The 19253-nt window shown below is 55.7% G+C and overlaps 9 protein-coding genes across 9 annotated transcripts; 4 read left to right on the top strand and 5 right to left on the bottom strand.

Annotated features, from left to right (window-relative positions):
• Positions 1 to 449: 449 nt before the first annotated feature.
• K489DRAFT_410062 (uncharacterized protein) lies at positions 450 to 1565 on the bottom strand (the record flags this gene model as incomplete). The annotated part of the gene is made up of 1 exon (XM_033607660.1): positions 450 to 1565. The coding sequence occupies one exon, from the start codon at positions 1563 to 1565 to the stop codon at positions 450 to 452; it is 1116 nt and encodes a 371-aa protein (XP_033460002.1).
• Positions 1566 to 2052: 487 nt separating this feature from the next.
• K489DRAFT_380358 (uncharacterized protein) lies at positions 2053 to 2878 on the bottom strand. Its single transcript, XM_033604861.1, has one exon. The coding sequence runs from the start codon at positions 2861 to 2863 to the stop codon at positions 2330 to 2332; it is 534 nt and encodes a 177-aa protein (XP_033460001.1). The 5' UTR covers positions 2864 to 2878; the 3' UTR covers positions 2053 to 2329.
• A 1169-nt stretch (positions 2879 to 4047) lies between these two features.
• On the top strand, positions 4048 to 4605 carry K489DRAFT_318854 (uncharacterized protein; the record flags this gene model as incomplete). The annotated part of the gene is made up of 1 exon (XM_033601354.1): positions 4048 to 4605. One exon carries the CDS (start codon positions 4048 to 4050, stop codon positions 4603 to 4605), a length of 558 nt encoding a protein of 185 aa, XP_033460000.1.
• A 747-nt stretch (positions 4606 to 5352) lies between these two features.
• On the bottom strand, positions 5353 to 6195 carry K489DRAFT_294191 (cysteine proteinase; the record flags this gene model as incomplete). The annotated part of the gene is made up of 2 exons (XM_033600269.1): positions 5353 to 5616; positions 5920 to 6195. Coding segments are annotated over 2 exons (540 nt in total), but the record flags the coding sequence as incomplete, so codon positions are not given.
• A 2366-nt stretch (positions 6196 to 8561) lies between these two features.
• On the bottom strand, positions 8562 to 10281 carry K489DRAFT_380354 (FAD/NAD(P)-binding domain-containing protein). Its single transcript, XM_033604860.1, has one exon. The coding sequence runs from the start codon at positions 9950 to 9952 to the stop codon at positions 8681 to 8683; it is 1272 nt and encodes a 423-aa protein (XP_033459998.1). The 5' UTR covers positions 9953 to 10281; the 3' UTR covers positions 8562 to 8680.
• A 1086-nt stretch (positions 10282 to 11367) lies between these two features.
• Positions 11368 to 12315, top strand: K489DRAFT_221727 (uncharacterized protein). The gene is made up of 2 exons (XM_033599737.1): positions 11368 to 11623; positions 11914 to 12315. The coding sequence occupies exons 1-2, from the start codon at positions 11458 to 11460 to the stop codon at positions 12213 to 12215; spliced, it is 468 nt and encodes a 155-aa protein (XP_033459997.1). The 5' UTR covers positions 11368 to 11457; the 3' UTR covers positions 12216 to 12315.
• Positions 11911 to 13956, top strand: K489DRAFT_221722 (S-adenosylmethionine decarboxylase). Its single transcript, XM_033599736.1, has one exon. The coding sequence runs from the start codon at positions 12269 to 12271 to the stop codon at positions 13829 to 13831; it is 1563 nt and encodes a 520-aa protein (XP_033459996.1). The 5' UTR covers positions 11911 to 12268; the 3' UTR covers positions 13832 to 13956.
• Positions 13957 to 14082: 126 nt separating this feature from the next.
• Positions 14083 to 16256, bottom strand: K489DRAFT_357180 (uncharacterized protein; the record flags this gene model as incomplete). The annotated part of the gene is made up of 2 exons (XM_033602554.1): positions 14716 to 16256; positions 14083 to 14616 (listed from the first exon to the last, which is right to left on the bottom strand). The coding sequence occupies exons 1-2, from the start codon at positions 16204 to 16206 to the stop codon at positions 14083 to 14085; spliced, it is 2025 nt and encodes a 674-aa protein (XP_033459995.1). The 5' UTR covers positions 16207 to 16256.
• A 312-nt stretch (positions 16257 to 16568) lies between these two features.
• On the top strand, positions 16569 to 18647 carry K489DRAFT_388814 (uncharacterized protein; the record flags this gene model as incomplete). The annotated part of the gene is made up of 4 exons (XM_033606448.1): positions 16569 to 16718; positions 16770 to 17088; positions 17110 to 18159; positions 18259 to 18647. 4 exons carry the CDS (start codon positions 16569 to 16571, stop codon positions 18645 to 18647), a joined length of 1908 nt encoding a protein of 635 aa, XP_033459994.1.
• Between the last annotated feature and the right edge of the window lie 606 nt (positions 18648 to 19253).

Genomic DNA, 19253 nt, shown 5'->3' with positions numbered 1-19253 from the left:
TACATAGAAATTTCCCTAGATAGGGAATGAGGAGACACACATATCTTTCAATACAATTTTGGCTGCGTCTGCATGCAGGTAGCCCTCCCGCATATCACCTGTGCGGCGATACATCCCATCCCTTCCACGAAGCTCGCCCACCGGATGATCGTGCAGACTGTATTGCGATGCTGCACTTGACGGTAGTAATGTAATGTGGATGCATAACGTGCTAGTGAAAAGGCACAGCCCGAGTACGTCCCATCTGCCACCAGGTGCACAATCGATGTATCTATGGTTCATGATGACATGTTTGATAATAAAAAAAGAAGAGTGAAAAAGCCCGCCCCTAGTGTCGCACACCGATCCTTTGCCATTAATTCCGAACTCCCGAACTCCGTTTACCGTGAATGAACAGTCACTATGGCTTCTTTCGCAGCCTCAACCATGATCCAAGCGTGGGAGCTTTCCTAGAAGTCATGTCGCGGGCTGTCTCGGCGAATGATGCGTTCGTTCAGCTGTACCAAAACTTTGGCCGCCTCGTTATGCTCGAAGTCGAACCCCCCGCGCTCCGCTGCGTAGGCTTGCATCTTCTGACCACCGAACAACGTGGAGATGGAGGATGGCTCCGCGCGAGCGTTCTGGAAGGCATCGACAACGGTGCCACAGGGAACAGTTCTCCGACCCGTGCGGTTGCGAGGCAGCTGCGACTCTGCGCTGGCCGTGGAATTGGCTGCCATGGCCATGCAAGCTCGTGCTCGCTCTCCCGTCGGGTCACTCTTGCACTGATCACAGGTGCCGGGCCCAGTGAGCCGGGCGGTGGCCGCGGCCGCTGCTGCGGCTGCGGCTGCACTTTGGGAGCAGGGGCATGTATCGCCAGTGCCGCAGAAGCCGCACTTGTCGTCAGTGCCCATGGATCGTCCATAGTTCGTAAAGTCGATTTCATTCTCGTTGGGTGGAGTCGAGACTGCTTCAATCGCCTGCGCGTGGGAATTCGGGTGCAGTGAGATGGTACTCATCCCCCGTGAGGAGAAGTCGGTTGACAAACGCGACCTGCGCTCGTCTTCGGCCTTGTCGAGTGCGGCCTTAAGCGATATGATTTCTTCTTGTTGTCTCTCGACACGTTGCTGCAGAATCTGAACCTCCGACTGATGTTGCAGGCGGACAGCGTTCAGTCTCCGCTCATAGTTGGTATTTGATTCTTGGATCTCCTTGCGCAGGAGGTCGTTGACTTCGACTTGGTCTTCTAACTTTTGCTGACGCTTGTCGCGGAACCTCCGTTGGGCGTTCCGATTCTGTGCCTTGCGTTTCTCGCCACCTTCGCCTTCCGTTGTCATAGGCTTCCTGCCCGGCTTGGGGCGAGGTGGAATCCGCACCTCGGCGGACAGCGGGCCCATGTTGCGAGGCGTCTGCTGGACCGGCGAGACCTGAGGTGCTGCACAGCTTTGTGGGATGGAAATATTTATTGCTCTGTCCCTGCGGTTGGCCGCGAGCCCAGCGCGGAAGATGAAGGTCGAGGGCGATGTTGCTCCCGAGGCACCCTCGTTGGCGTCGCTACTCGCGGCTGGAGAGGCGTGTGAAGACATATCGATGACCGGCGGAATCGCATAGGTGAGGAGCTATCAGATCAATGCAAAGATCAGATAACGCAAGGTCGGGATGGAGGGCTGTCCCGCGTGATTCAGGAAAGTCCAGGTGCGTCAGGAAATCGCCGCCTCAGGTTTAGCGCCCCGAGCAGGGTCCTCCAAACCAGCGGTCACCTCATCTTTCGCCAGGCACGCCAGGGAGGGGTCTGCCGATGCCGGGGGCACGACCGTTGGGCATGGCCGTGGGCGTGGGCGTGGGCGTGGGACGAAACTGTGTACGGTGTCACGTGAGTGTGAAGAAATGTGCCCGGGTATGTGCTGGCACGTGACTGGACTCGGCCTGGGGCCCTCCGCGGTCGCCCACCGAACTGTTAGGGTTGACACATAAGCGCAGCCCAAGCCCAACCCTGATCACTGAAGGGTACCGAAATCGAGGCGAGTATCTGGCAACTGGGTCAAAGCACACGACCATTCACTTGAAGAGAGAAGGTCGACCACCAGCACGTAACCGCCGTAAAGCGCCGCACCTTCCTTCAAGGACAAGGGCTCCGTGTTGAGGTCAACAGCAACCTACAGTGTCAGCAACATCGTGATTTGGGGCTGTGGAACCCGTACATGCAAACATGTGACGCTTGGGATAGCTTTTCCCGGACATGCAGCCACCGTCGACCTTACAACGTAGCGCATAATCGACTCAACACTGTATCTGGATTGAACTGTAACCAGTCTAGGATAACATCCGGGTGAGATCTATACACAGACATTCACGCAAGCCTCGAGTCCTTCTCCTCTTCCTGGCCTTTCTCGCCGCTCCCAAACCGCCAGTACTGGATGCCCAGGTAGCAATCGCACACGGTTTGTATCAGACCACACGCCTTGAAGGCCAATGGCACCTCACCCTCCGACAAGAAGAAGTACGTCATCTTGAAGACATCGCCGACCAGCCAATTGGCAAGCACGCTCAACCGGAACCCTTTGCACGATCGTCGCCTCTCGTTCTCCAGGACCTGCGGAATTGGCAAGATCGCTTCCACCCCCAGAGCGAAGTAACCTTGAAAGCCTACATAGGCGAAGTTGAACCCGATGAGCACCTCCAGGATCGCGAGCACTCCCGTGAAATAGAGGACGAACTGCCAATACGGCTTGCGACTGCGCCATTGCCAGAAGTTGAACGGCCTCGTGACGTATGAGTCGCCTTCTTCCATGCCGGCGAAAGGCTTGTTTATGCTGTACTGCGCGCCGACGGGCGGCCGGTTGTGGAGTGCGACGTGCAGCAGTACGATCTGGACGACCAGCATGATGCTCGCCTGGATGAAAAGGAAGAAGTCGTATCGGTTACCGATCCAGTAGAAAACTCTGTTGCCGACGTTAGAACCGAAAGCCGACGAGGAAAGCCTGAGTCGGGCAGGAGAGCCACATACTTAGTGATGGATGCCACGAGCATTATCAGCGGGATGTCGAGCGAGAATCCCGCCGACGAACGATTTTTGTTGATGGACCATATCTGGTCTGCGTATGAGGTCACCGGAGAGGTGACGATGAAGATTGGCGCGATATGGGAAATGACCCATTTGATGAGGAACATTGTGATCCTACACTGGCATGATCAGTATACCCCTCCTCAATTCAAAACGATTCCTCGTCCGATGCCACAGACGCAGGGCAATGGAAGATCTCGCATCTTTGTGTTTGCGAGCCACTTTGGCAGCGGAGTTCTGATCTTGATGGTGCCTCCTTTTCTTGTGTCCTCGATGGGATCAGGGACGTGCCGACGGTGATATGCGAGCGCGAGAACAAATCGACCACAGATGAATTCATCAACTCACATCTGACAACGCAACAAACAACTGGAAAGGAGAGGCCAAAGCAACCAAGTCAAAGTGAACTCTGATGCTTCAAGAATGCATGGCCACCGTCTGGCCTCCGTCTCGTGGGATCAATCAATGCCCAGGTGGTGTACAGTAGGTATCTGCAACAATTCTCTTGGAGGACGCCCGGGAAGCTCAAGCTCCCAATGTGTGACGGGATGAAACGCAGGGCACGAGCGGCCCGCTGCCGCGCGTCTGTGCGCATCACAAACCCGGCTGTTTCATAATCTGAAGCCGCTGTGAGAGAGTTCCCCGCCTGTCACAGATAACGACGATACCGAGAGCCACTACCCGCCGTGGGGCAGTCGCTTCCGGGTGATAATCACCATCAGAGTGGACACAAAGACTGGATCTCAAGCTCGCGAGCTGAATACTTGTCCGCAGTCAGTCGGAGCGTCCTCTCCGGTTGACATTGTCAAATCTGATATTCGTTACACGGGCAACATCGCGCTGGAGGTCACCAGTAGAGAGTTCAATCGTGCCATCGTGCCCCGACCCATCAATAGCCTCGGGATTGGCAGTCTAGGTTGAAGCAGATAGAGGTAAACAAAGACGAGCCGAGGGCGCGTACAATTAGCAAGGGGCGGATCGACCGCCAGGTTCTCAGAATCGCAATGGCCACATCAAGCAACGGATCACGGTCGGCCTTTTTCTACGGCACACTGATGGCACCTCAAGTCCTGCATCGAGTCTGCCATGGATCCATGTCGGACACGAACCCCATTTACGCCTCCCACAATCTTCAAATGCAGCCCGCGATCCTCCACGATCACCGCCGCCACCGAGTCCGACAAGCAGATTACCCGGCGGTCATTCCCCATCCCGGCGCATCCGTGCGAGGCACCTACGTGACCGGGCTCACGGACGCGGACATCTGGCGCCTGGACATATTCGAGGGGGCCGAATACGCTCGACGCGAGGCGACGGCCAAGATCCTGACCGTCGTTGGCGATGAGAGTGGCGACGGCAACGTGGAAGGGGAGTCCGTGCCCGTGGAGACTTACATCTGGATCGCGGGCGAGGATGGCTTGGAGGAGAAGGAGTGGGACTTCGCCGAGTTTCAGCGCGACAAGATGCGCTTTTGGGTGGGGTCCGAGGGCGCGGGCGAGTATGCCGGTAGGCCGTCCATCATCGGTGAGTGGCGTAGTTGTGTGGTGACGAGGGCTAACTAGAACGACTGAGCAGAGGTTGATGAGGCCGTCGCAGCGCAGCAGAAGGGACAGGACGGGACAGGCGGGAGAGGGGCGAATGGGCATATCACGAGCGCGTTGAATGCCGAGCACATAAAGGCAGACTTGAGAAGAAATGTTGTATGAATGGTTCGCTGTCATGAGTAACGCCTCGCAGAACGACGAGCGAAAAAAGGAGTGACGTCAGCGCACGAGGAAAGTTCAATTACATTAGTCGTGATCGCATGATGGGGCGTGATGCTCTGGGGAAAAAATGAGGGCGCTGTGTAACGGTCATCGAAATGCGCTTCCATGCTTCGGCAGTCGGACCGTCTGGACGCCAAAACTATCCACGGTCCGGCTCGCTGTTCGATTTTGTGAACTCGGTACACTCAGCGGAATATCAGAGCCTCGCGGCGAGTATGGCGAAGAGGCGGCTGCATCACGCTGCTGTTGAGAGGCATGAATAGTAGGACTGGATGTCAGGCGCAAGTCGGCTGAAACGGGACCTTCTGATGTCGTGGGTCTCTCCGGAATGCCCTGATTCTCCTCGCCCGGTTCCGTCGGCAACGTCGCTGGTGGGTTGTGGTTGGCCGTCTGTCGCAAAGCCTGGCGCTCCTTTACTTTCTGCGCTTTCTTGGCCTTGAGCTCTTCTTCTGTGGCCTTGCTGAGCTCAAGGAGACCGTCACGGAGCTTTTCCCGCATTGCAGAAGCTGTAAAGCCATCGAAGCGCTGATGGTCGACTGGAGCAAGCCGTAACATTTCTTTCACGAATCCGTGGGGATCTTGTGCGAGCGCTCGAATATATTCAACGACAAGAACACCGCAATCACAGAAATTGGTTTGCTGTGGGATGCTCTTTGCCGTCCACCCTGAGATGTCCTTCGGATTAAGAGCGATGCCAAGTTTGTCGTTGGCTTCAGCCACGATGTAGTCCTTGAGGTATCGGATTTCTGCAGAGCGCGTGAGGCCCAGAGAGTCCAATGTTATGATTACAGGACCCAGTGCGTTGCACTTTCTAACAGGAGCAGCGCGCTTCTTTGCGCCATATCTCCGTGGCTTCTCAGCTTGCTGAGTAGCTCGTTTGCCAAGAATACGGTGGTCATCATCATGAATAGAGAGCTGACTCATACGGGTATTTGGAGTCTGACTTGATGCTATATCAGCACCAGAATCTGACGATTCTATCTCTTCCACTTTCGTTGTATCGAAAGGCGCCTGCTCGGTATCTTCAGCTTGCCCGGAATATTCAGCCTCTCTGGCGTTATCATCCTGCCGTTGTGCTACCATGCTAGGCAAGTTGTAAATGATCGCAACGAACCAATGTTGGCTGACATTTATCGGCACAACGACATATGGGAATTCGAAGATATTGACTTTGTTCGTCCACTTCTTCACAGCTTCGAAGTTGAAAGCCTTCCTTCCAAGCTTGGTCGAGAGCGCAGTGTAGAAAAATGTGTTGAACATGTGGATCTCCTGCCGCCGGCGGGTATCCATTGACTCTTCGATCTCGCGCAGCGCGAAGCTGAGGATGGTGTCATTCAGGAACTCACCTTCGTCGAGACGCGCAAGGTCTTCAACATTGACGGTGACGCGGCGAAGAGCAGGCAGCGGTGGATAGATCACAGGATTGCGCCACGAGCTGACATCGTTCAACTGGGTCCACCGAGGAGGTGTTACGACGCGAGCGACGGATTGGCTTACCCCTACGGATCTTCTGGTCCCTCGTCTTGCTCCTTCACGGACTGATGGTTCCACAGCATCATCTCGGCTGACATCACCTTTTGATGTCTGGCTTTCACGTTCGACAAGGGGAAAGCTCGACGCTTCCGTCATACGCGAACCCACTTTCGCAGGTGGCTCGTCATCAGCTTGGTCAGATTCATAGACAATCTTCTCGTCGTCAGATTGATTTGCACCAGGTGGTTCGTGCGCCTGTGGGGCCAACTTGCGTTGAAATTGTCGAGTTGCGTGAGCCCCCCAAAGGTCTGTTTGTTGTTGGAAAACGCCTTTGATGTGTTCACGGCTTTGCTCACTAATTTCTGGCTTTCTTTGCGTGGACTCTAAAACTCGACGAATAAATTCGTGCCTTCCCGCTTGCGTCTGGAAGTCTATCAGGATCATCCCTCTGCTCAGTGAATCTGCCGAGGCTTTCAAAATTACTTTGGTCGTGTCTTCATTGATGATTATTGATGTGATCTTTGGACCAAGCGATAAGTCTTCCTCTCCATCCGATAAGCGTACTCGCGTGCCATCGCGCATGATGTGGAAGTACTTCCTGGGCGAGTCCCACACCAAATCTATGCCTCCGCCTCTCAGATGAATCCACGGTGACATGAGTTGAGTTAAGCTGATACGAACGCTTTCTTCTCTGACAGGACCGGCACGACGGTTGGGACCAGGGTCTACCACGCTGCTGCGGTCGCATGAGAACAGCGTCGGAGCAATATCTGAAGGTGATGGACTGCGCGGCGCTCTCGGTTTGTCGTGCCGACTGAACTGTTGTTCGTTGGAACTGCCGACTCTGGCGCCCATATTGGTAGGACCATTGAGCTCATCCTCATCCGAATCAATACACACAGGGATATCGCCGTTATCGCGCTTGAATTTCCTTCGCAACTCCCCGCTATCCGATGCAGCATCACCGAGCTTAGGCCTAACGGCAGTCGAACCACGTTGTAGATCGCGCGAAGGGCTAACAAGTCCGAGGTTTTCGCCCTTTCTCTCCATCGCGAAAGATCGAAGACTTGGCGGAGGCGATGTGCGCGCAGAACTTGACTGTGTACGTTTCGCACTCATGGGCTGCCGATACTGGCTCTGTGTGGTAGGCTGATCGAAACCTTCGGTGAGATTGATTATGGGTCGCTTCTGATCTACATCATCGTCGGGTATTATAATACTTGACCGCTGTCCGGAGCCCACATCTTGCTCGGATTCACGTGGAGCAAGCTTCGCTGGCTGGTCCTGAACTCGGACCTCATGATAGTGTCTCGGCGGCGAGAGAGCAGTATGTGACGAGCGCCGGCTGGACGCTGCGCTACCAGCATTGCCGGAATTCGGCCGTTTGGTCTGAGTCCCCAGTCTACAGCGACCCTCTCTGCTCTCAAGTCCTCGCGACTCGATACTGCAGAAGGGCACAATTGCCTGAGCTCTTGGGTTGAAGCCTAGTTTCTCCACCTCGCGTTTTGATATCGCTGTGCCGAATTCGAAGATTTCGTCCGAAGGAGCCGGCACAGGGGAGCTTTGTGTTGAATTGAGCTTTTGCTTCTTATTCGCAGGCAATGGGGATGAATATCGCTCAGTTTCGTACGCACTGGTTCTCTGCGGAGCACGTTTTGTTCCACCACTCAGAGTATCCATGAACGGTAGTCGGACCCAGTTGCGATATCTGCTGGTCTCTTGATCTGACGCCTCCATTCCGTGTGTATATCAAGACGAACTTGTCACCAGTAATGCTTTTGGGGTGGGAAGCAATTCCCCAACGCGAGCCGATTGCACTGGTGCGGTGACGTCGAACAGCATGGCCTGCACGAGCGCACAACGGCGATCACTCGGGCGGAACAGAGCTTGTTGATTCGTTGCAGGCGTGGTTTGGAGCTGGTCTGAAGCTGGTCCGACTGGACTTGATTATTGACGCGAAGGAAGGATTTGCGAGCGTTCCAAGGTGGTTCAGTCAAACACAAGAAAGTCGTCTTGCGCATGCAAGAGGAACTTCGAAAGTCCAGCAAGCAGATGGAGAGCGCGGTAGATCACGGAGTTAAATCTCGTGTGCTCCGGAGCCCTCGAGAAGGCGTCTCGGTGAACGTCTCGGGAGGGGACGTTGCTGCCTTAGGCATGAATAAATGGTGCTGACACGACCAGCACCCACCTGGATCGGTGGATGCCCAGTCGTGATGGGAATGAGGAAGGAGTATGTGTAGCAGCGTACCATATGGTCGTCGTGTCAAGATTACAGGTGACTGCTACCTCGCCTGTGTTTCGTAGGCGAGCCCATAGATATTATGACCCTACCTAGGTACTGTTTCCCAAGGGCCCTACGGGCACAATAGACTCTCGCCTCAGCACCGAAGACATTAGGCTATGCGACAGTCTCCCACGTCTTCGTCAGACTGCTAACTATCCACTCCGGACTTTTCCACCTGGCCCCATCCACCCATTCCTGACCTCCATGTGCTTTCATATGGCCGCCTTTCAGCAGCCAGATCAAAAGATCGGGTAGCCGCCAACCGAAAACGGCGCCGACACCATATGACTGCCCGACAGGAAGCAGCTGTGTTTCGGGATCGAAGGGCGCAAGGATCCGATCGGGCCCCGCTGGCTTCTGCACCGGATTTCCGTGTGCTGCAATCAAGTCTCTCTTCATGTTCGTACCCAGGACCGGCAAACCCATGAGTACATCGACGATCCCTTTCTTAGAGTAGGATCCAACATCGCCCAGGGCGTAGACCAATGGCCCAGCGTCGTCAACCCGGAGCGTGCGCTTGTTCATCTTGATACAGCCATCGGAATCGAGGAGGTTTTTGGGAGCGTAGGCCGTGTTGGGCATCATTCCCATTGCTGGAATGTATATGTCAGCGATGACCACTTCACCTTCGTGCAAGACTACTCGAGTCTTTCCGGTATCTAGTTTCTCCGACTCTTTTATTCTGGTCTGGTAGCGAACGTCAACTCCTACCCGATTGAGATATGTCTCTGCTCGAGATGCGATCTCAGGCCGAAGGAGCGGAAGCAGTCTCTCAGCACTGGTCAGGAGGACGACTTCGATCTTGCCATTTGACGGTCGCGACGAGAACCATCCTGCGCGTCCATTCAAAACCTCTGCGATCTCGCCGGCAGTTTCGACCCCCGTGGGCCCACCGCCAGCGACGATGATCCGCTTAGCGGTCGGCAATTCCTTACGAACCGTATGTAGTGCAGCTTGGACCTCCATATAGTCCGATCCTTGCAGCGAGTGAAGTGGTGAAGGTGACCGCGAGCCGGTCGCCAGAATCAACGAATGGTACGACAGGACGGTCTTACTCCCATCGGACTTCTTCACATCTATCACGCACTTCTCAGAATCCCAGAAGGTGGCGGCGCCATGGACGAGCGTGATCTTTTCGCCATAGGCCCGGAAGGCTTGCTGATAGTCCAGGAAAATAGACGCGTCAGGCCCCAATCGGTCGCTTGCAGTCGCGCGCGGCGTGCCTGGACGCCAGTAGAATTTCGAGCTTGGATCTACCAGGACAACCCGGTAGAGGACGCCTTCGACCTGCGGCAGCTGGGGATGGATATGCCTCAGGAAGTAATGGGCTGCACTGAGGCCTGCAATCGAGGCGCCGAGGATAACGATGTTGCGGACGTCGGACATCTCTTGAACGAGCTGGAGTAGATGGAGACCCAGACACACAAGACGACATCAACACAGGGGCAATTTGATCTGTCTGCTCTACGAACTGGCCTTCCTGGACATGCAATTATATATATATATCTCTCTCTCTATGTTACCGACAAGGTTGCGATTGCGAACACTGGAAGAATCAATAGCGTGCGGGTCGCCATCGTTATACATCGTGAACACCTGGGCAAACATCCCTTCCCTGGGTGTGGGGCCAAACAATCGTCCCAGCGCAGTGCGGGGCGTCCTCCAGTTGTTATTATTCTCCAGTATAGGGATCTAATGCCCCTTCGTTATGAGCCTCGCCGCCTGTATAATCTCTTTGTGTCGCTAAGTCTAATAAGTCTAAGATTGAATTGATATCTCGGACACTTTCACTGGAGCTACAATGTCTCAAACCTCCAGCTTATGACGGTTCTCAGCCATGTACAACAAGCACATCTCCGCGTCGTGAGCCGACCACGATAGTGTACCTACTAGTCGGTAGGTACATATAGAATTGCACGAGCAGAATTCCCGGCGACTGTACCTACGAACGGTAGTTGAGAAGCGGGCGAAATGTTTGTAAAGGCGTGGGAACCCAGGCATAAACAAACCACGTCCAACAACGGCCCAGGCGGTTCTGTAGCCGGACGTGACTTGTGTGGCGACGATGCGGTCGACGACGAGGAGGAGGAGGAGGAGGAGGAGGAGGAGGAGGAGCATGGGACAGGGCTTAGCATCTTCGCAGGCTTGTCACTGCGTCGTTAAGGTTGCCTACACCCGGTATATCTATACCTGACGTCCAAAAGAGTCATTGGACGAATATGGATTTCTGGCAGCGCTCGCGCGCATCGTGGTCCCTCGTCGTGGTCCCTCGTTGTCTTTTCTCGTCGTCGTCGTCGTCGTCTCCGCAGCAGAGCAGTGGGGCCATCCATGCTGGCAGGCGATGCTGATGTGTGTGTGTGTGCGTACGGTGGTTCGGCGGACATGCAGACTCAATCCACCCATGCCTAGTACACACAGTCCACTACCGCGAGTGCCTGCCAGCATACCTACCTCCTACCTAGTAGGTACGGTATTACAGTCCACCTGGGCGAAATATTCCTCTTCATCACCACCACCAAACGGGACAATGCACGCACGGGGCGAGCAGCCAAGCCCAAGCCGGCCGGTGACGTGTGGGAAAAGTCGGAGGGGCACATGCATACGGGCGTGCATGAGATGGTCAATTTTCTTTTCCTCCCAAGGTTCCCTGGGCAGGTCCCAAGCCCGTTGTCTGTTCGCTTGCTGCTGCTGCTGCTGTTGTGGGCATTGACCCGGGAGGTGCAGCCACAGCGGCAGAGCAGGAAGCACCGATCAAGCATATCGCAGGTGCCGTCCAGCGTTTCCGGAACTACAGTCCCTACAGTAGGACTACTGCACTGGGCTGCACTGTTCCGTACTGTGCTGCACCCACACCAGAGACCAGAGCTGTCGTCCTGGATGCCCAACGACGCATGTGGCGCTTCTTTTCTTCCGCACTTTGTCTAGATCCACCGCGTCCAGAGAAGTTTTCTCGAGAGGAACCATCACTCTTGCCAAGACCAAGAACATTCAGCACCTACACATCTCTCGACGTCCTACATAGAAAGCCATCCTTCTACCGCCGCTCTCCTTGCCCAGGTACGATCGCGTTTCTCTGTGTCGCAAAGACCCTTCAACTTCAACCGTCGCTCTCTTGGACGTTCCGCACATCGTCTGTCTAACAGCCGACCTCTCGCAGCGCGGCGCATCCTCGACTCAACCTGGCACCATCGTGAGGTGTCAGTGTCGCCCATCGTCTCCTCGTTCCCGACTCCTCCTTCTATGCGTCCAGAAGACCTGCTGGAATTCCTGTCCAAGCCCAAGAAGTAGGTCGTCCCTGATATCTTGGGATCTGACAATGCCCGCCGTGCTGATTCTCCGTCCCACAGGCCGAGATAACCCCGTCGATAGCCACCACTATATCATACACTGCCCAGAAAGAGAGAGTCGCTGTAACCACTGTTCGACATCGGACCGGTACGCGTTCTGTGAGACGGATCACAGACAACAAAGTCGGGTTCCTGGGCACATCGCCGCCATCCAGCCCTCCACAGCGTCCGTTCAGGACGTTGCCAACTCCCCTCCCCTCATTGCGGCTGGCGAAAGCCAGCGTGTCGCGTACTCCCCGCAGTGTCACAGCTATAGGTCTGGCCATCGGATCAGTGAGACAACTCGACGCTCCACCGAGTGATTTCCGATTGACTGCCGGTCTTCGTCAGCCTTGCACGGACAAGGGAAGCGGAGATGGTGAACGTCGAAATCCCGACCAATTATACCAATTCGCCGTCCTCGCTGAGCGGCACGCCATATTTGACCATCAATCGGGACATAACTGCCCTGGACCTTGATTCCAGCAATGCATTCGAAGGACCAGAGAAGCTCTTGGAGGTATGGTTTTCACCGTCCGAGAAGATCCTTCCGACGTCTGCCTCACCCTTGGGCCTGAAGGCTGTCTCGCAGGAGACATGGAAGGAAATGTTGGATCTAGTGAACTGCAAGATTCTCTCGGTGATCGAATCCCACAACGTCGACGCCTACTTGCTCTCGGAGTCTAGCATGTTTGTGTTTCCCCACAAGCTTGTCTTGAAAACGTGCGGAACCACGACGCTGTTGTGTGGCCTCCCTCGTATGCTGGAGATCGCCGCCCTCGAAGCCGGCTTTCCTCATGTTCAAGCCGACTTGAAGGAGAGTCGCCCAGCATTGGCGACCCCTCATCGCATATTCTACAGCCGCAAGAACTACTTGTTCCCCGACCAGCAACGCGGTCCACACCGGAGCTGGCGCGATGAGGTCCGTTACCTGGACAAGATGTTCACAGGAGGGAGTGCGTACATGATCGGTAAGATGAATGGCGAACACTGGTATCTGTACATCACAGGACCCATGACCGAGTTGACCCCACCGGCTACGCCTGACGATGAGCGTTTCAAGACACCCACGAAGGAGTTGGTCTTTCCGGACAAGGCCCATGAATCCAACTCAGCCGCAGGAGACGAGACCCTGGAAATTCTGATGACCGATTTGGACGAAGAGAATGCGCGTCAGTTCTATCTCAACGATGCCACGATCATCGCACAGGACAACGCTCGCAGCGCGCACCAAGCTCGCAAGCAGGCCATTGAGCACCTCGGCGTCATTGCAGAAGCGAATGGCTCTGATCCGAGCATTTCGGGCAACACGCTGGTAAACGGTGGCAGTGGCGACGACGCCTCGTTCGACGTCTTCGCGCAGACCTCCGACGATCACTCCAGCTTCAGCTCCGACGCCAACGACGATGTCCTCACCTTCTCCGAGGAGCTGAGCACCGAGGGCCACGCCCTCGGAACGGTCGTCACCGAGGCCTGTGGTTTGGCGGACGTCTATCCGACCACCAAGTACCCAGACGCGCGCATCGATTCCTACTTGTTCACGCCTTGCGGCTACTCTGCCAACGGAGTCGTCCCAGTGCCGGGGGACGGTGCCGCAACACACTACTGGACCGTACACGTCACCCCCGAGCCGCAATGCTCGTACGCCAGCTTCGAGACCAACGTGCCCACGCGCCACACCGGTCGCGACACGGTGGATGTCGTCCAGCAGGTCGTGGGGATCTTCCAGCCTGGGCGTTTCAGCGTGACCATGTTCGAAGAGAAAGACGCAGACGAGAAGACGTACGCCAAGAGGGACAAGACGATGGATTTCGTCAAAGGCTACCGTCGCATTGATCGGATCGTGCATGATCTCGAAGGCTACGAGTTGGTGTTCCGATACTTTGAGCGCGAGGGCTGGGCTGGTGGTGCCCCTAGGTTGGGAGAGCACAGTCCGTGAGAAGATGATGCTCCGCGTCTGATCTGAAGGGCTCCCTGCGATCCGTCTGTTCTAATGTCGTGCTTTGCTATTTGCTATGATAGATGACCTTTTGAATTTCTAACGCTTGCGCTTCTCAATCTTAACCTCGTCATCCGATCTTTTGAGCTTTTCAGGACTCGAGGGTGGTCAATCAGACCCCGCGAAAGTAGGAAAATACAACGGGAATCCTACAAGATAATTTTACAATGTGAAACTCTTCGGAGGACTACTCATAACGCCTTTCCATCATTCTTGCGTCCCAGGCGAAGGATCGCTTCGCGGCAAGCATTGATGACCTTTCGCGCCTCGCGCCATTCCCTCTCAGAAGTCCTGTCGATCGACGTCCTCCCGCCCTTCTCGATCAAGGCGCGGAGCTGTTGCTCCACGTCGATGAGCACCCTCCTGCCGTTCTCGCGAGCGGTCTGGGTGAAGGCCGTCCGCTCCCTGCTCCACTTGGTCTGCAGACGGCGCAGACTCCAGACGAAGCCCAGTGCAGCGACGGCACCAGCCTCGTAGAGCGCTACCCCGCCCGAGGCGGCGAGGATCGTGCCCGCGAGAACCCCGGATCCGCCCATGAGTGACAGGACGCTGACCAGGAGGCCCTGTGCTCGTCGATGTAGGGCGGGGACGACTTCGTGCAACATTTGCTGTCGCGCGACGGCGATGCTCTGGGGCCAAGGCGGGTTGAACAATGGGTTGAGCCCGCTGTCTTGCTTGACTCGCGCTAGCATCGGTGTGAAATTGAGGACTTCGGCGACAGTGCCCTGCTTTTTGGAGTGCTCTTTGACGCCATTGTAATCAGCGATCACGGCGTGGTGGGCATCATTGAGTAAGGTCGTCTTGCTGGCGTCCGAGGACAGCACGCCTCGCATGTCGTCGGCCGAAGCGACACCTGCCTGGAGAACGCGACCGCTGAGGAAGGCGAGTGTCTGCTCGGCTTCCACGAGCCAGCCACGGACTAAAACTTCAGATGCTGAAAGTGACACCTCATCAATGCGCCAGAGCAGTCGCCACCAAGCGGTCTTCCGCCATGTTGCTGAGTCCAGCGCTGTGTCGAGATTGGTGGCCAGGTCGCCATGCGCCTCTTCAGACCATGTGGCAGTGGCCTTGCGCAACGACATCCTCGTCGCATCAGAGACGTCTGAAGCAACTGACGACCTGGCAGCTCGAGACTCGGCCAAGGTCACCGCCTTTTCTGCGCCCGTCAGAAGCACCTCAATTAGTCCTTGCACTGCGGGCTTGAGCCCGTCTGCGGTGGCTGAATCATCCACAGCACGCTTAAGCCATGCCGTCACGGTAGGTACACGACTTGCTTGCCATTCCCTGTTGAACGCTGCGCCGTTGGCCTTGTCAGCGCGGAATATCGAGATGGAATGCGAAGCTAGGTCAGTGTCTATCGATTTATCGGAACTATCCGCTTCAGCATTGAGAGGCGTTGAGGCGGAGCGGAGGGGAATGCTCAATGTCGAATTGATGGTCTCGCCATCAACAGTATTAGAGGGCAATGTTCCAAATGCTATCGCGCCAGATACGCCCTCGCCGACGATCAGGGCTCTGTGAACAGGATGCCGGACAAATCCAACACGACCAGCGTTCGAATTCGAGATGGTGACGGGCGGAACCAGAAGAGTCTCTTCCAAGTTGATGGTGGAGGATGCACTGTTCTCACCTAGCGGCGTGACTAGGATCTCGAGGTTAAGCCTCCGGAGAAGCGGTGATGGTATGGACAGTGTCTTGATCAGGGGGGTGCTGTTCTGTACCCCACTGTCCACCTGCGCATCGCCGTATTTCAAAAGTATACTCCTCTCGTCGCCAGGACTGTTGAGGACCTTCTCCCACGCTTGTTCATCCTCCAATGCATCACTGAATAGCACCCGGGCTAATTGCCGAGCCGCATGGTAGCCATTCTTGCCCAATGCGACAAAGGCTACTCGGATGACAGGATCTGAACCTTCGAGGCTTCGTAGTGCGAGCTGAAGTTGTGAAAGGTTGATGTAGCTGCTTGCGTCCTCCTGCAGATGACTGAGGCGCTGATGGAGTTCGCGCAGCGCCGGAGGGACGGGAGACGGCGCATTGACGGCTGTCTTGGACGCGTGATCTTCTTGTGCTAGTCGACGTGTTGAGTGGAAATGGCGGACCGAGGGACGGACGCTCCCTGCTGAAGCTCTCGTATCATTGCTGTTAGATGTGGTAAGTTGTCTTGCAGAGCCAGCAACACGTCTGCTGATGAACGAGCGCGAACGTGCTGGTTGGAAGCTTCGTTGGAGGCGACAAGATGGACACACGAAGCCTTCCCCAAGGACAGGTTTGAGTAGACGCCGCTCCGCGATTACTCTCCGAGACGCAAGCTCCATATTGACTTGAGGTGCCCGAGCAATGATGTTCTTGCTCGACGAAGATGAATCTCGGCACAGAAAGTTGAAACTGGCTGTGTAGCTCTCCACGGCTTACCTTCCTCCGTCGCAAGTCCACCAGGTTGGACTTGTTAGAATTACGTATGTGCCGTCATTCAGGGACCGATCTGGCAACCACGTCAATCATTACTTGTTCGACAGGATAACCCATAGAGATTGGAAACAACTCCTTTCGACTTGATCCTAAGCTTCACCCTGGTCTATTGATACGCATCTGCATTCGGCAATTTGCCGCAGCGCAAAACACGCCACAGTCTCACAGCAGTTGTATCCAAGGGAGCGAGGAAACATCGTCGTTCACCATGTCGTTGAAATCAAGATCCGATGTGTCCTACGCCAAACACAAACTTCCGTACCCCATCTATGCGGCCGATTTCGATCCCGCTCGACGTGGCTATTTGGTCGTAGGAGGGGGCGGAGGAGAGTCCAGCACTGGCATTGCCAATCAGATTGTACGTATCCAGCTCCAGCATCGGCGCATCGGTCACTGACGTGCTCTCAAGACCGTGTTTGATGTATCAAACCGTGGTACAGTCGTGCCTGTCCTTGACATCGACCTCTCTCGAACCGAAGACTCAGTAGCTTCTCTCGCGAATTTAGCCACCAAAGATGGTCTTATCTCCCTAGCTGGCATCAACTCATCCACAGCAGACCAGAAGGCCGGCAAAAACGAGCACTTGCGCGCGTTTCACATTCGCTATCCGCCGAGGAAAAAGCAAAAGACGGAGGAGGCGGATTCCAAGCAAGAAGGGAATATCACAATCCTCGGCAAGCGCTCGTTCTTCAAGCCTTCGGCCAGCGTGAAGGAGCAGACGTATCAGCGTCTGCTGCGTCTATCTCCAGCGCGGCGGCAGGAGTCGGGCAACAAGCGCATCGGCGCCATAGCTAGCGGGCTGGCCCAAGAGCCACAGATCATCGTTTTCAATGCCACCGCGATGCCTCCAGAGGAGGGCGATGTGATTGCCAGAATTGACCTGCCGGTGCGATCTGAAGCTGCAGACATGGACATCATTTTCACCGACGACTCCGAGTACAGCTTGGCGTACTGCGATGACTACAACATCCATGAACAGACGTATCAGATCGACTTCGCCAGCAAAAAGATTGACAAGCGCCCGCGAGGACCCAGACGAGTGCACCAAATGGCCTTGCCGGACACTCTTTCCGACATGAAGAGTCGGTCCAAGTTCCGGTGTCTGCGGTTTCTGAACGACTTCAGCCTTTTGGCCCTTGCCAACAAGCCTAACAAGAAGGGTGCCGAATTGCGGCTTTACCATCTTTATCCCACTGGTCCAGCGATGGAGGTCTGGCACAAGACCCTGCCATCACACATCAAGCAGGCTGCATCGATGGACGTCTGTCTGCTCGACGCGGATGAGTTTGGCAACCGACAAGTCGTTATTGCAGTAGCAGGACAAGACATCAGCATCGAAGTCTTCACGACCAATTACTCAAGCAGCACGGAGACATTCACTTCGCTGAGGTCATATTTGACGATGCGAGAGGTCCATGAGCAGGGAATGACGCAAATTTGTTTCGAGCCTTTTGAATCGCCCCCGCGAGCACCGGATGTGGACCCCAAGGCTGGTGGCAAAGGCGAAGCGATGACCACGGCATTGCTGCATCCGGGTCCACAATACCTTCGGTTGGCTTCTGTGAGCTACGCCAATACCGTGGTCGTGGAGACCTTCCCGCTACAGCCACTAGAACCCAAGGACAAGAAATCTCGCTATGTGCTCAGCCACCCGGCCGATGAGTCGTTCAAGTTCTGGTCTTACGCGGTGATCATCGGGACGATGGTGCTCGTCGGCGCAATATTGCTGCAGTCAGTCCTCAGCGGCGGTGCCGGCTCAGCTGCGGACCTACTCTCCTTCCTCCCTCCCGAAGTCCAGCGTTTCCTGCAGCAACCTCTTACACCAAGCGCGGTCCAACCTGGAATTGTCCCGACAGCGCACCAGCCCCTTACGCTGAGCAGTTCGACTCCGACCACAGTCGTTCACACCGTGGAAGTGAAACACGCCACGGCGAGCGACGAGCCCGTCGTCGCCACAAGCACCGCAGACCTACGTGAGATGCTCGCCGAGCACCACACCTCACCCGAGGCGGCCGAGACTGTTGCGGTCGTCGTAAGCGAGGCCGCCGACGGGAGCGGCATTGACGTCGACACGCACCCCGACAAGGCAGAGTATCTTCAGGAGAACACCGATGCCAAGCACTGGGACGAGCTCGAGCCGCACGCCAAGGCCTACTGGAAACGCAAGCTGATCAAGGCGGGACAATGGGCAGAACACGAGGGCGAGTCCGTCCTGAAGGGTGTGTTGTGGAGCACGTATTCCGGGTTTGTCGGACAGGTTGCTGGAGAGATCCTACGGGAGCTGTGAGGAAACGATCTCGCCACTACACGTTCTACGAAATAGTTGAATTTTCCTGGGAGAATCCTGAATCCATTCTTCACTTGCCGCCGAAGGTGAGGGCCTCCAGGTCCGCCTGGCGTGTCAGCGTTGTTCTCCATGCCTGTTCCCTACCACAAAAAGCCGAGCCGTCTCTCGGAGGGCTCATCCCAAGAAAGAATCCCTCTCATGGTTGTGCGACCCCACTCCAACCAATCCGAGCTTCTCCTAGGGCTCAGTCATCGCCTGGAAGTCCTGTCATCAGTCTGTCAATCGTACAGGACCAGCGGTGAGTCGCAGATGCGTTGGGAAGAAAATTCCGTCAGCTTCGGCCGAAGCCCCCCTAAAGCGAGGTGCTGATGGATGCTGTGTTAGAGAGCACTGCTTCACCATTGCCTTGTGCTCAAATTGCATGCTGTGACGCGCGCCTAATCGATGGCGCCGGATGCTCTTAGGGCACGCGGCGATCTGGATGTGTACACAAACCCGTCGCCGGGCGGCACATTCGTCTGATTCTCAGCAGTGGCCGTCCAAAGGCGAATTCGATGGATCTGCCCTGCCGTTGTCGTACAGGGGGGTCTTTGTGTCGTTGCTGAT

Source organism: Dissoconium aciculare (assembly GCF_010015565.1).
Source record: "Dissoconium aciculare CBS 342.82 unplaced genomic scaffold K489scaffold_6, whole genome shotgun sequence".
NCBI classification, from domain to species: Eukaryota; Fungi; Ascomycota; class Dothideomycetes; order Mycosphaerellales; family Dissoconiaceae; genus Dissoconium; species Dissoconium aciculare.
Note: the sequence above shows the minus strand (reverse complement) of the source record. Positions and strands in the feature narration are given on the sequence as shown.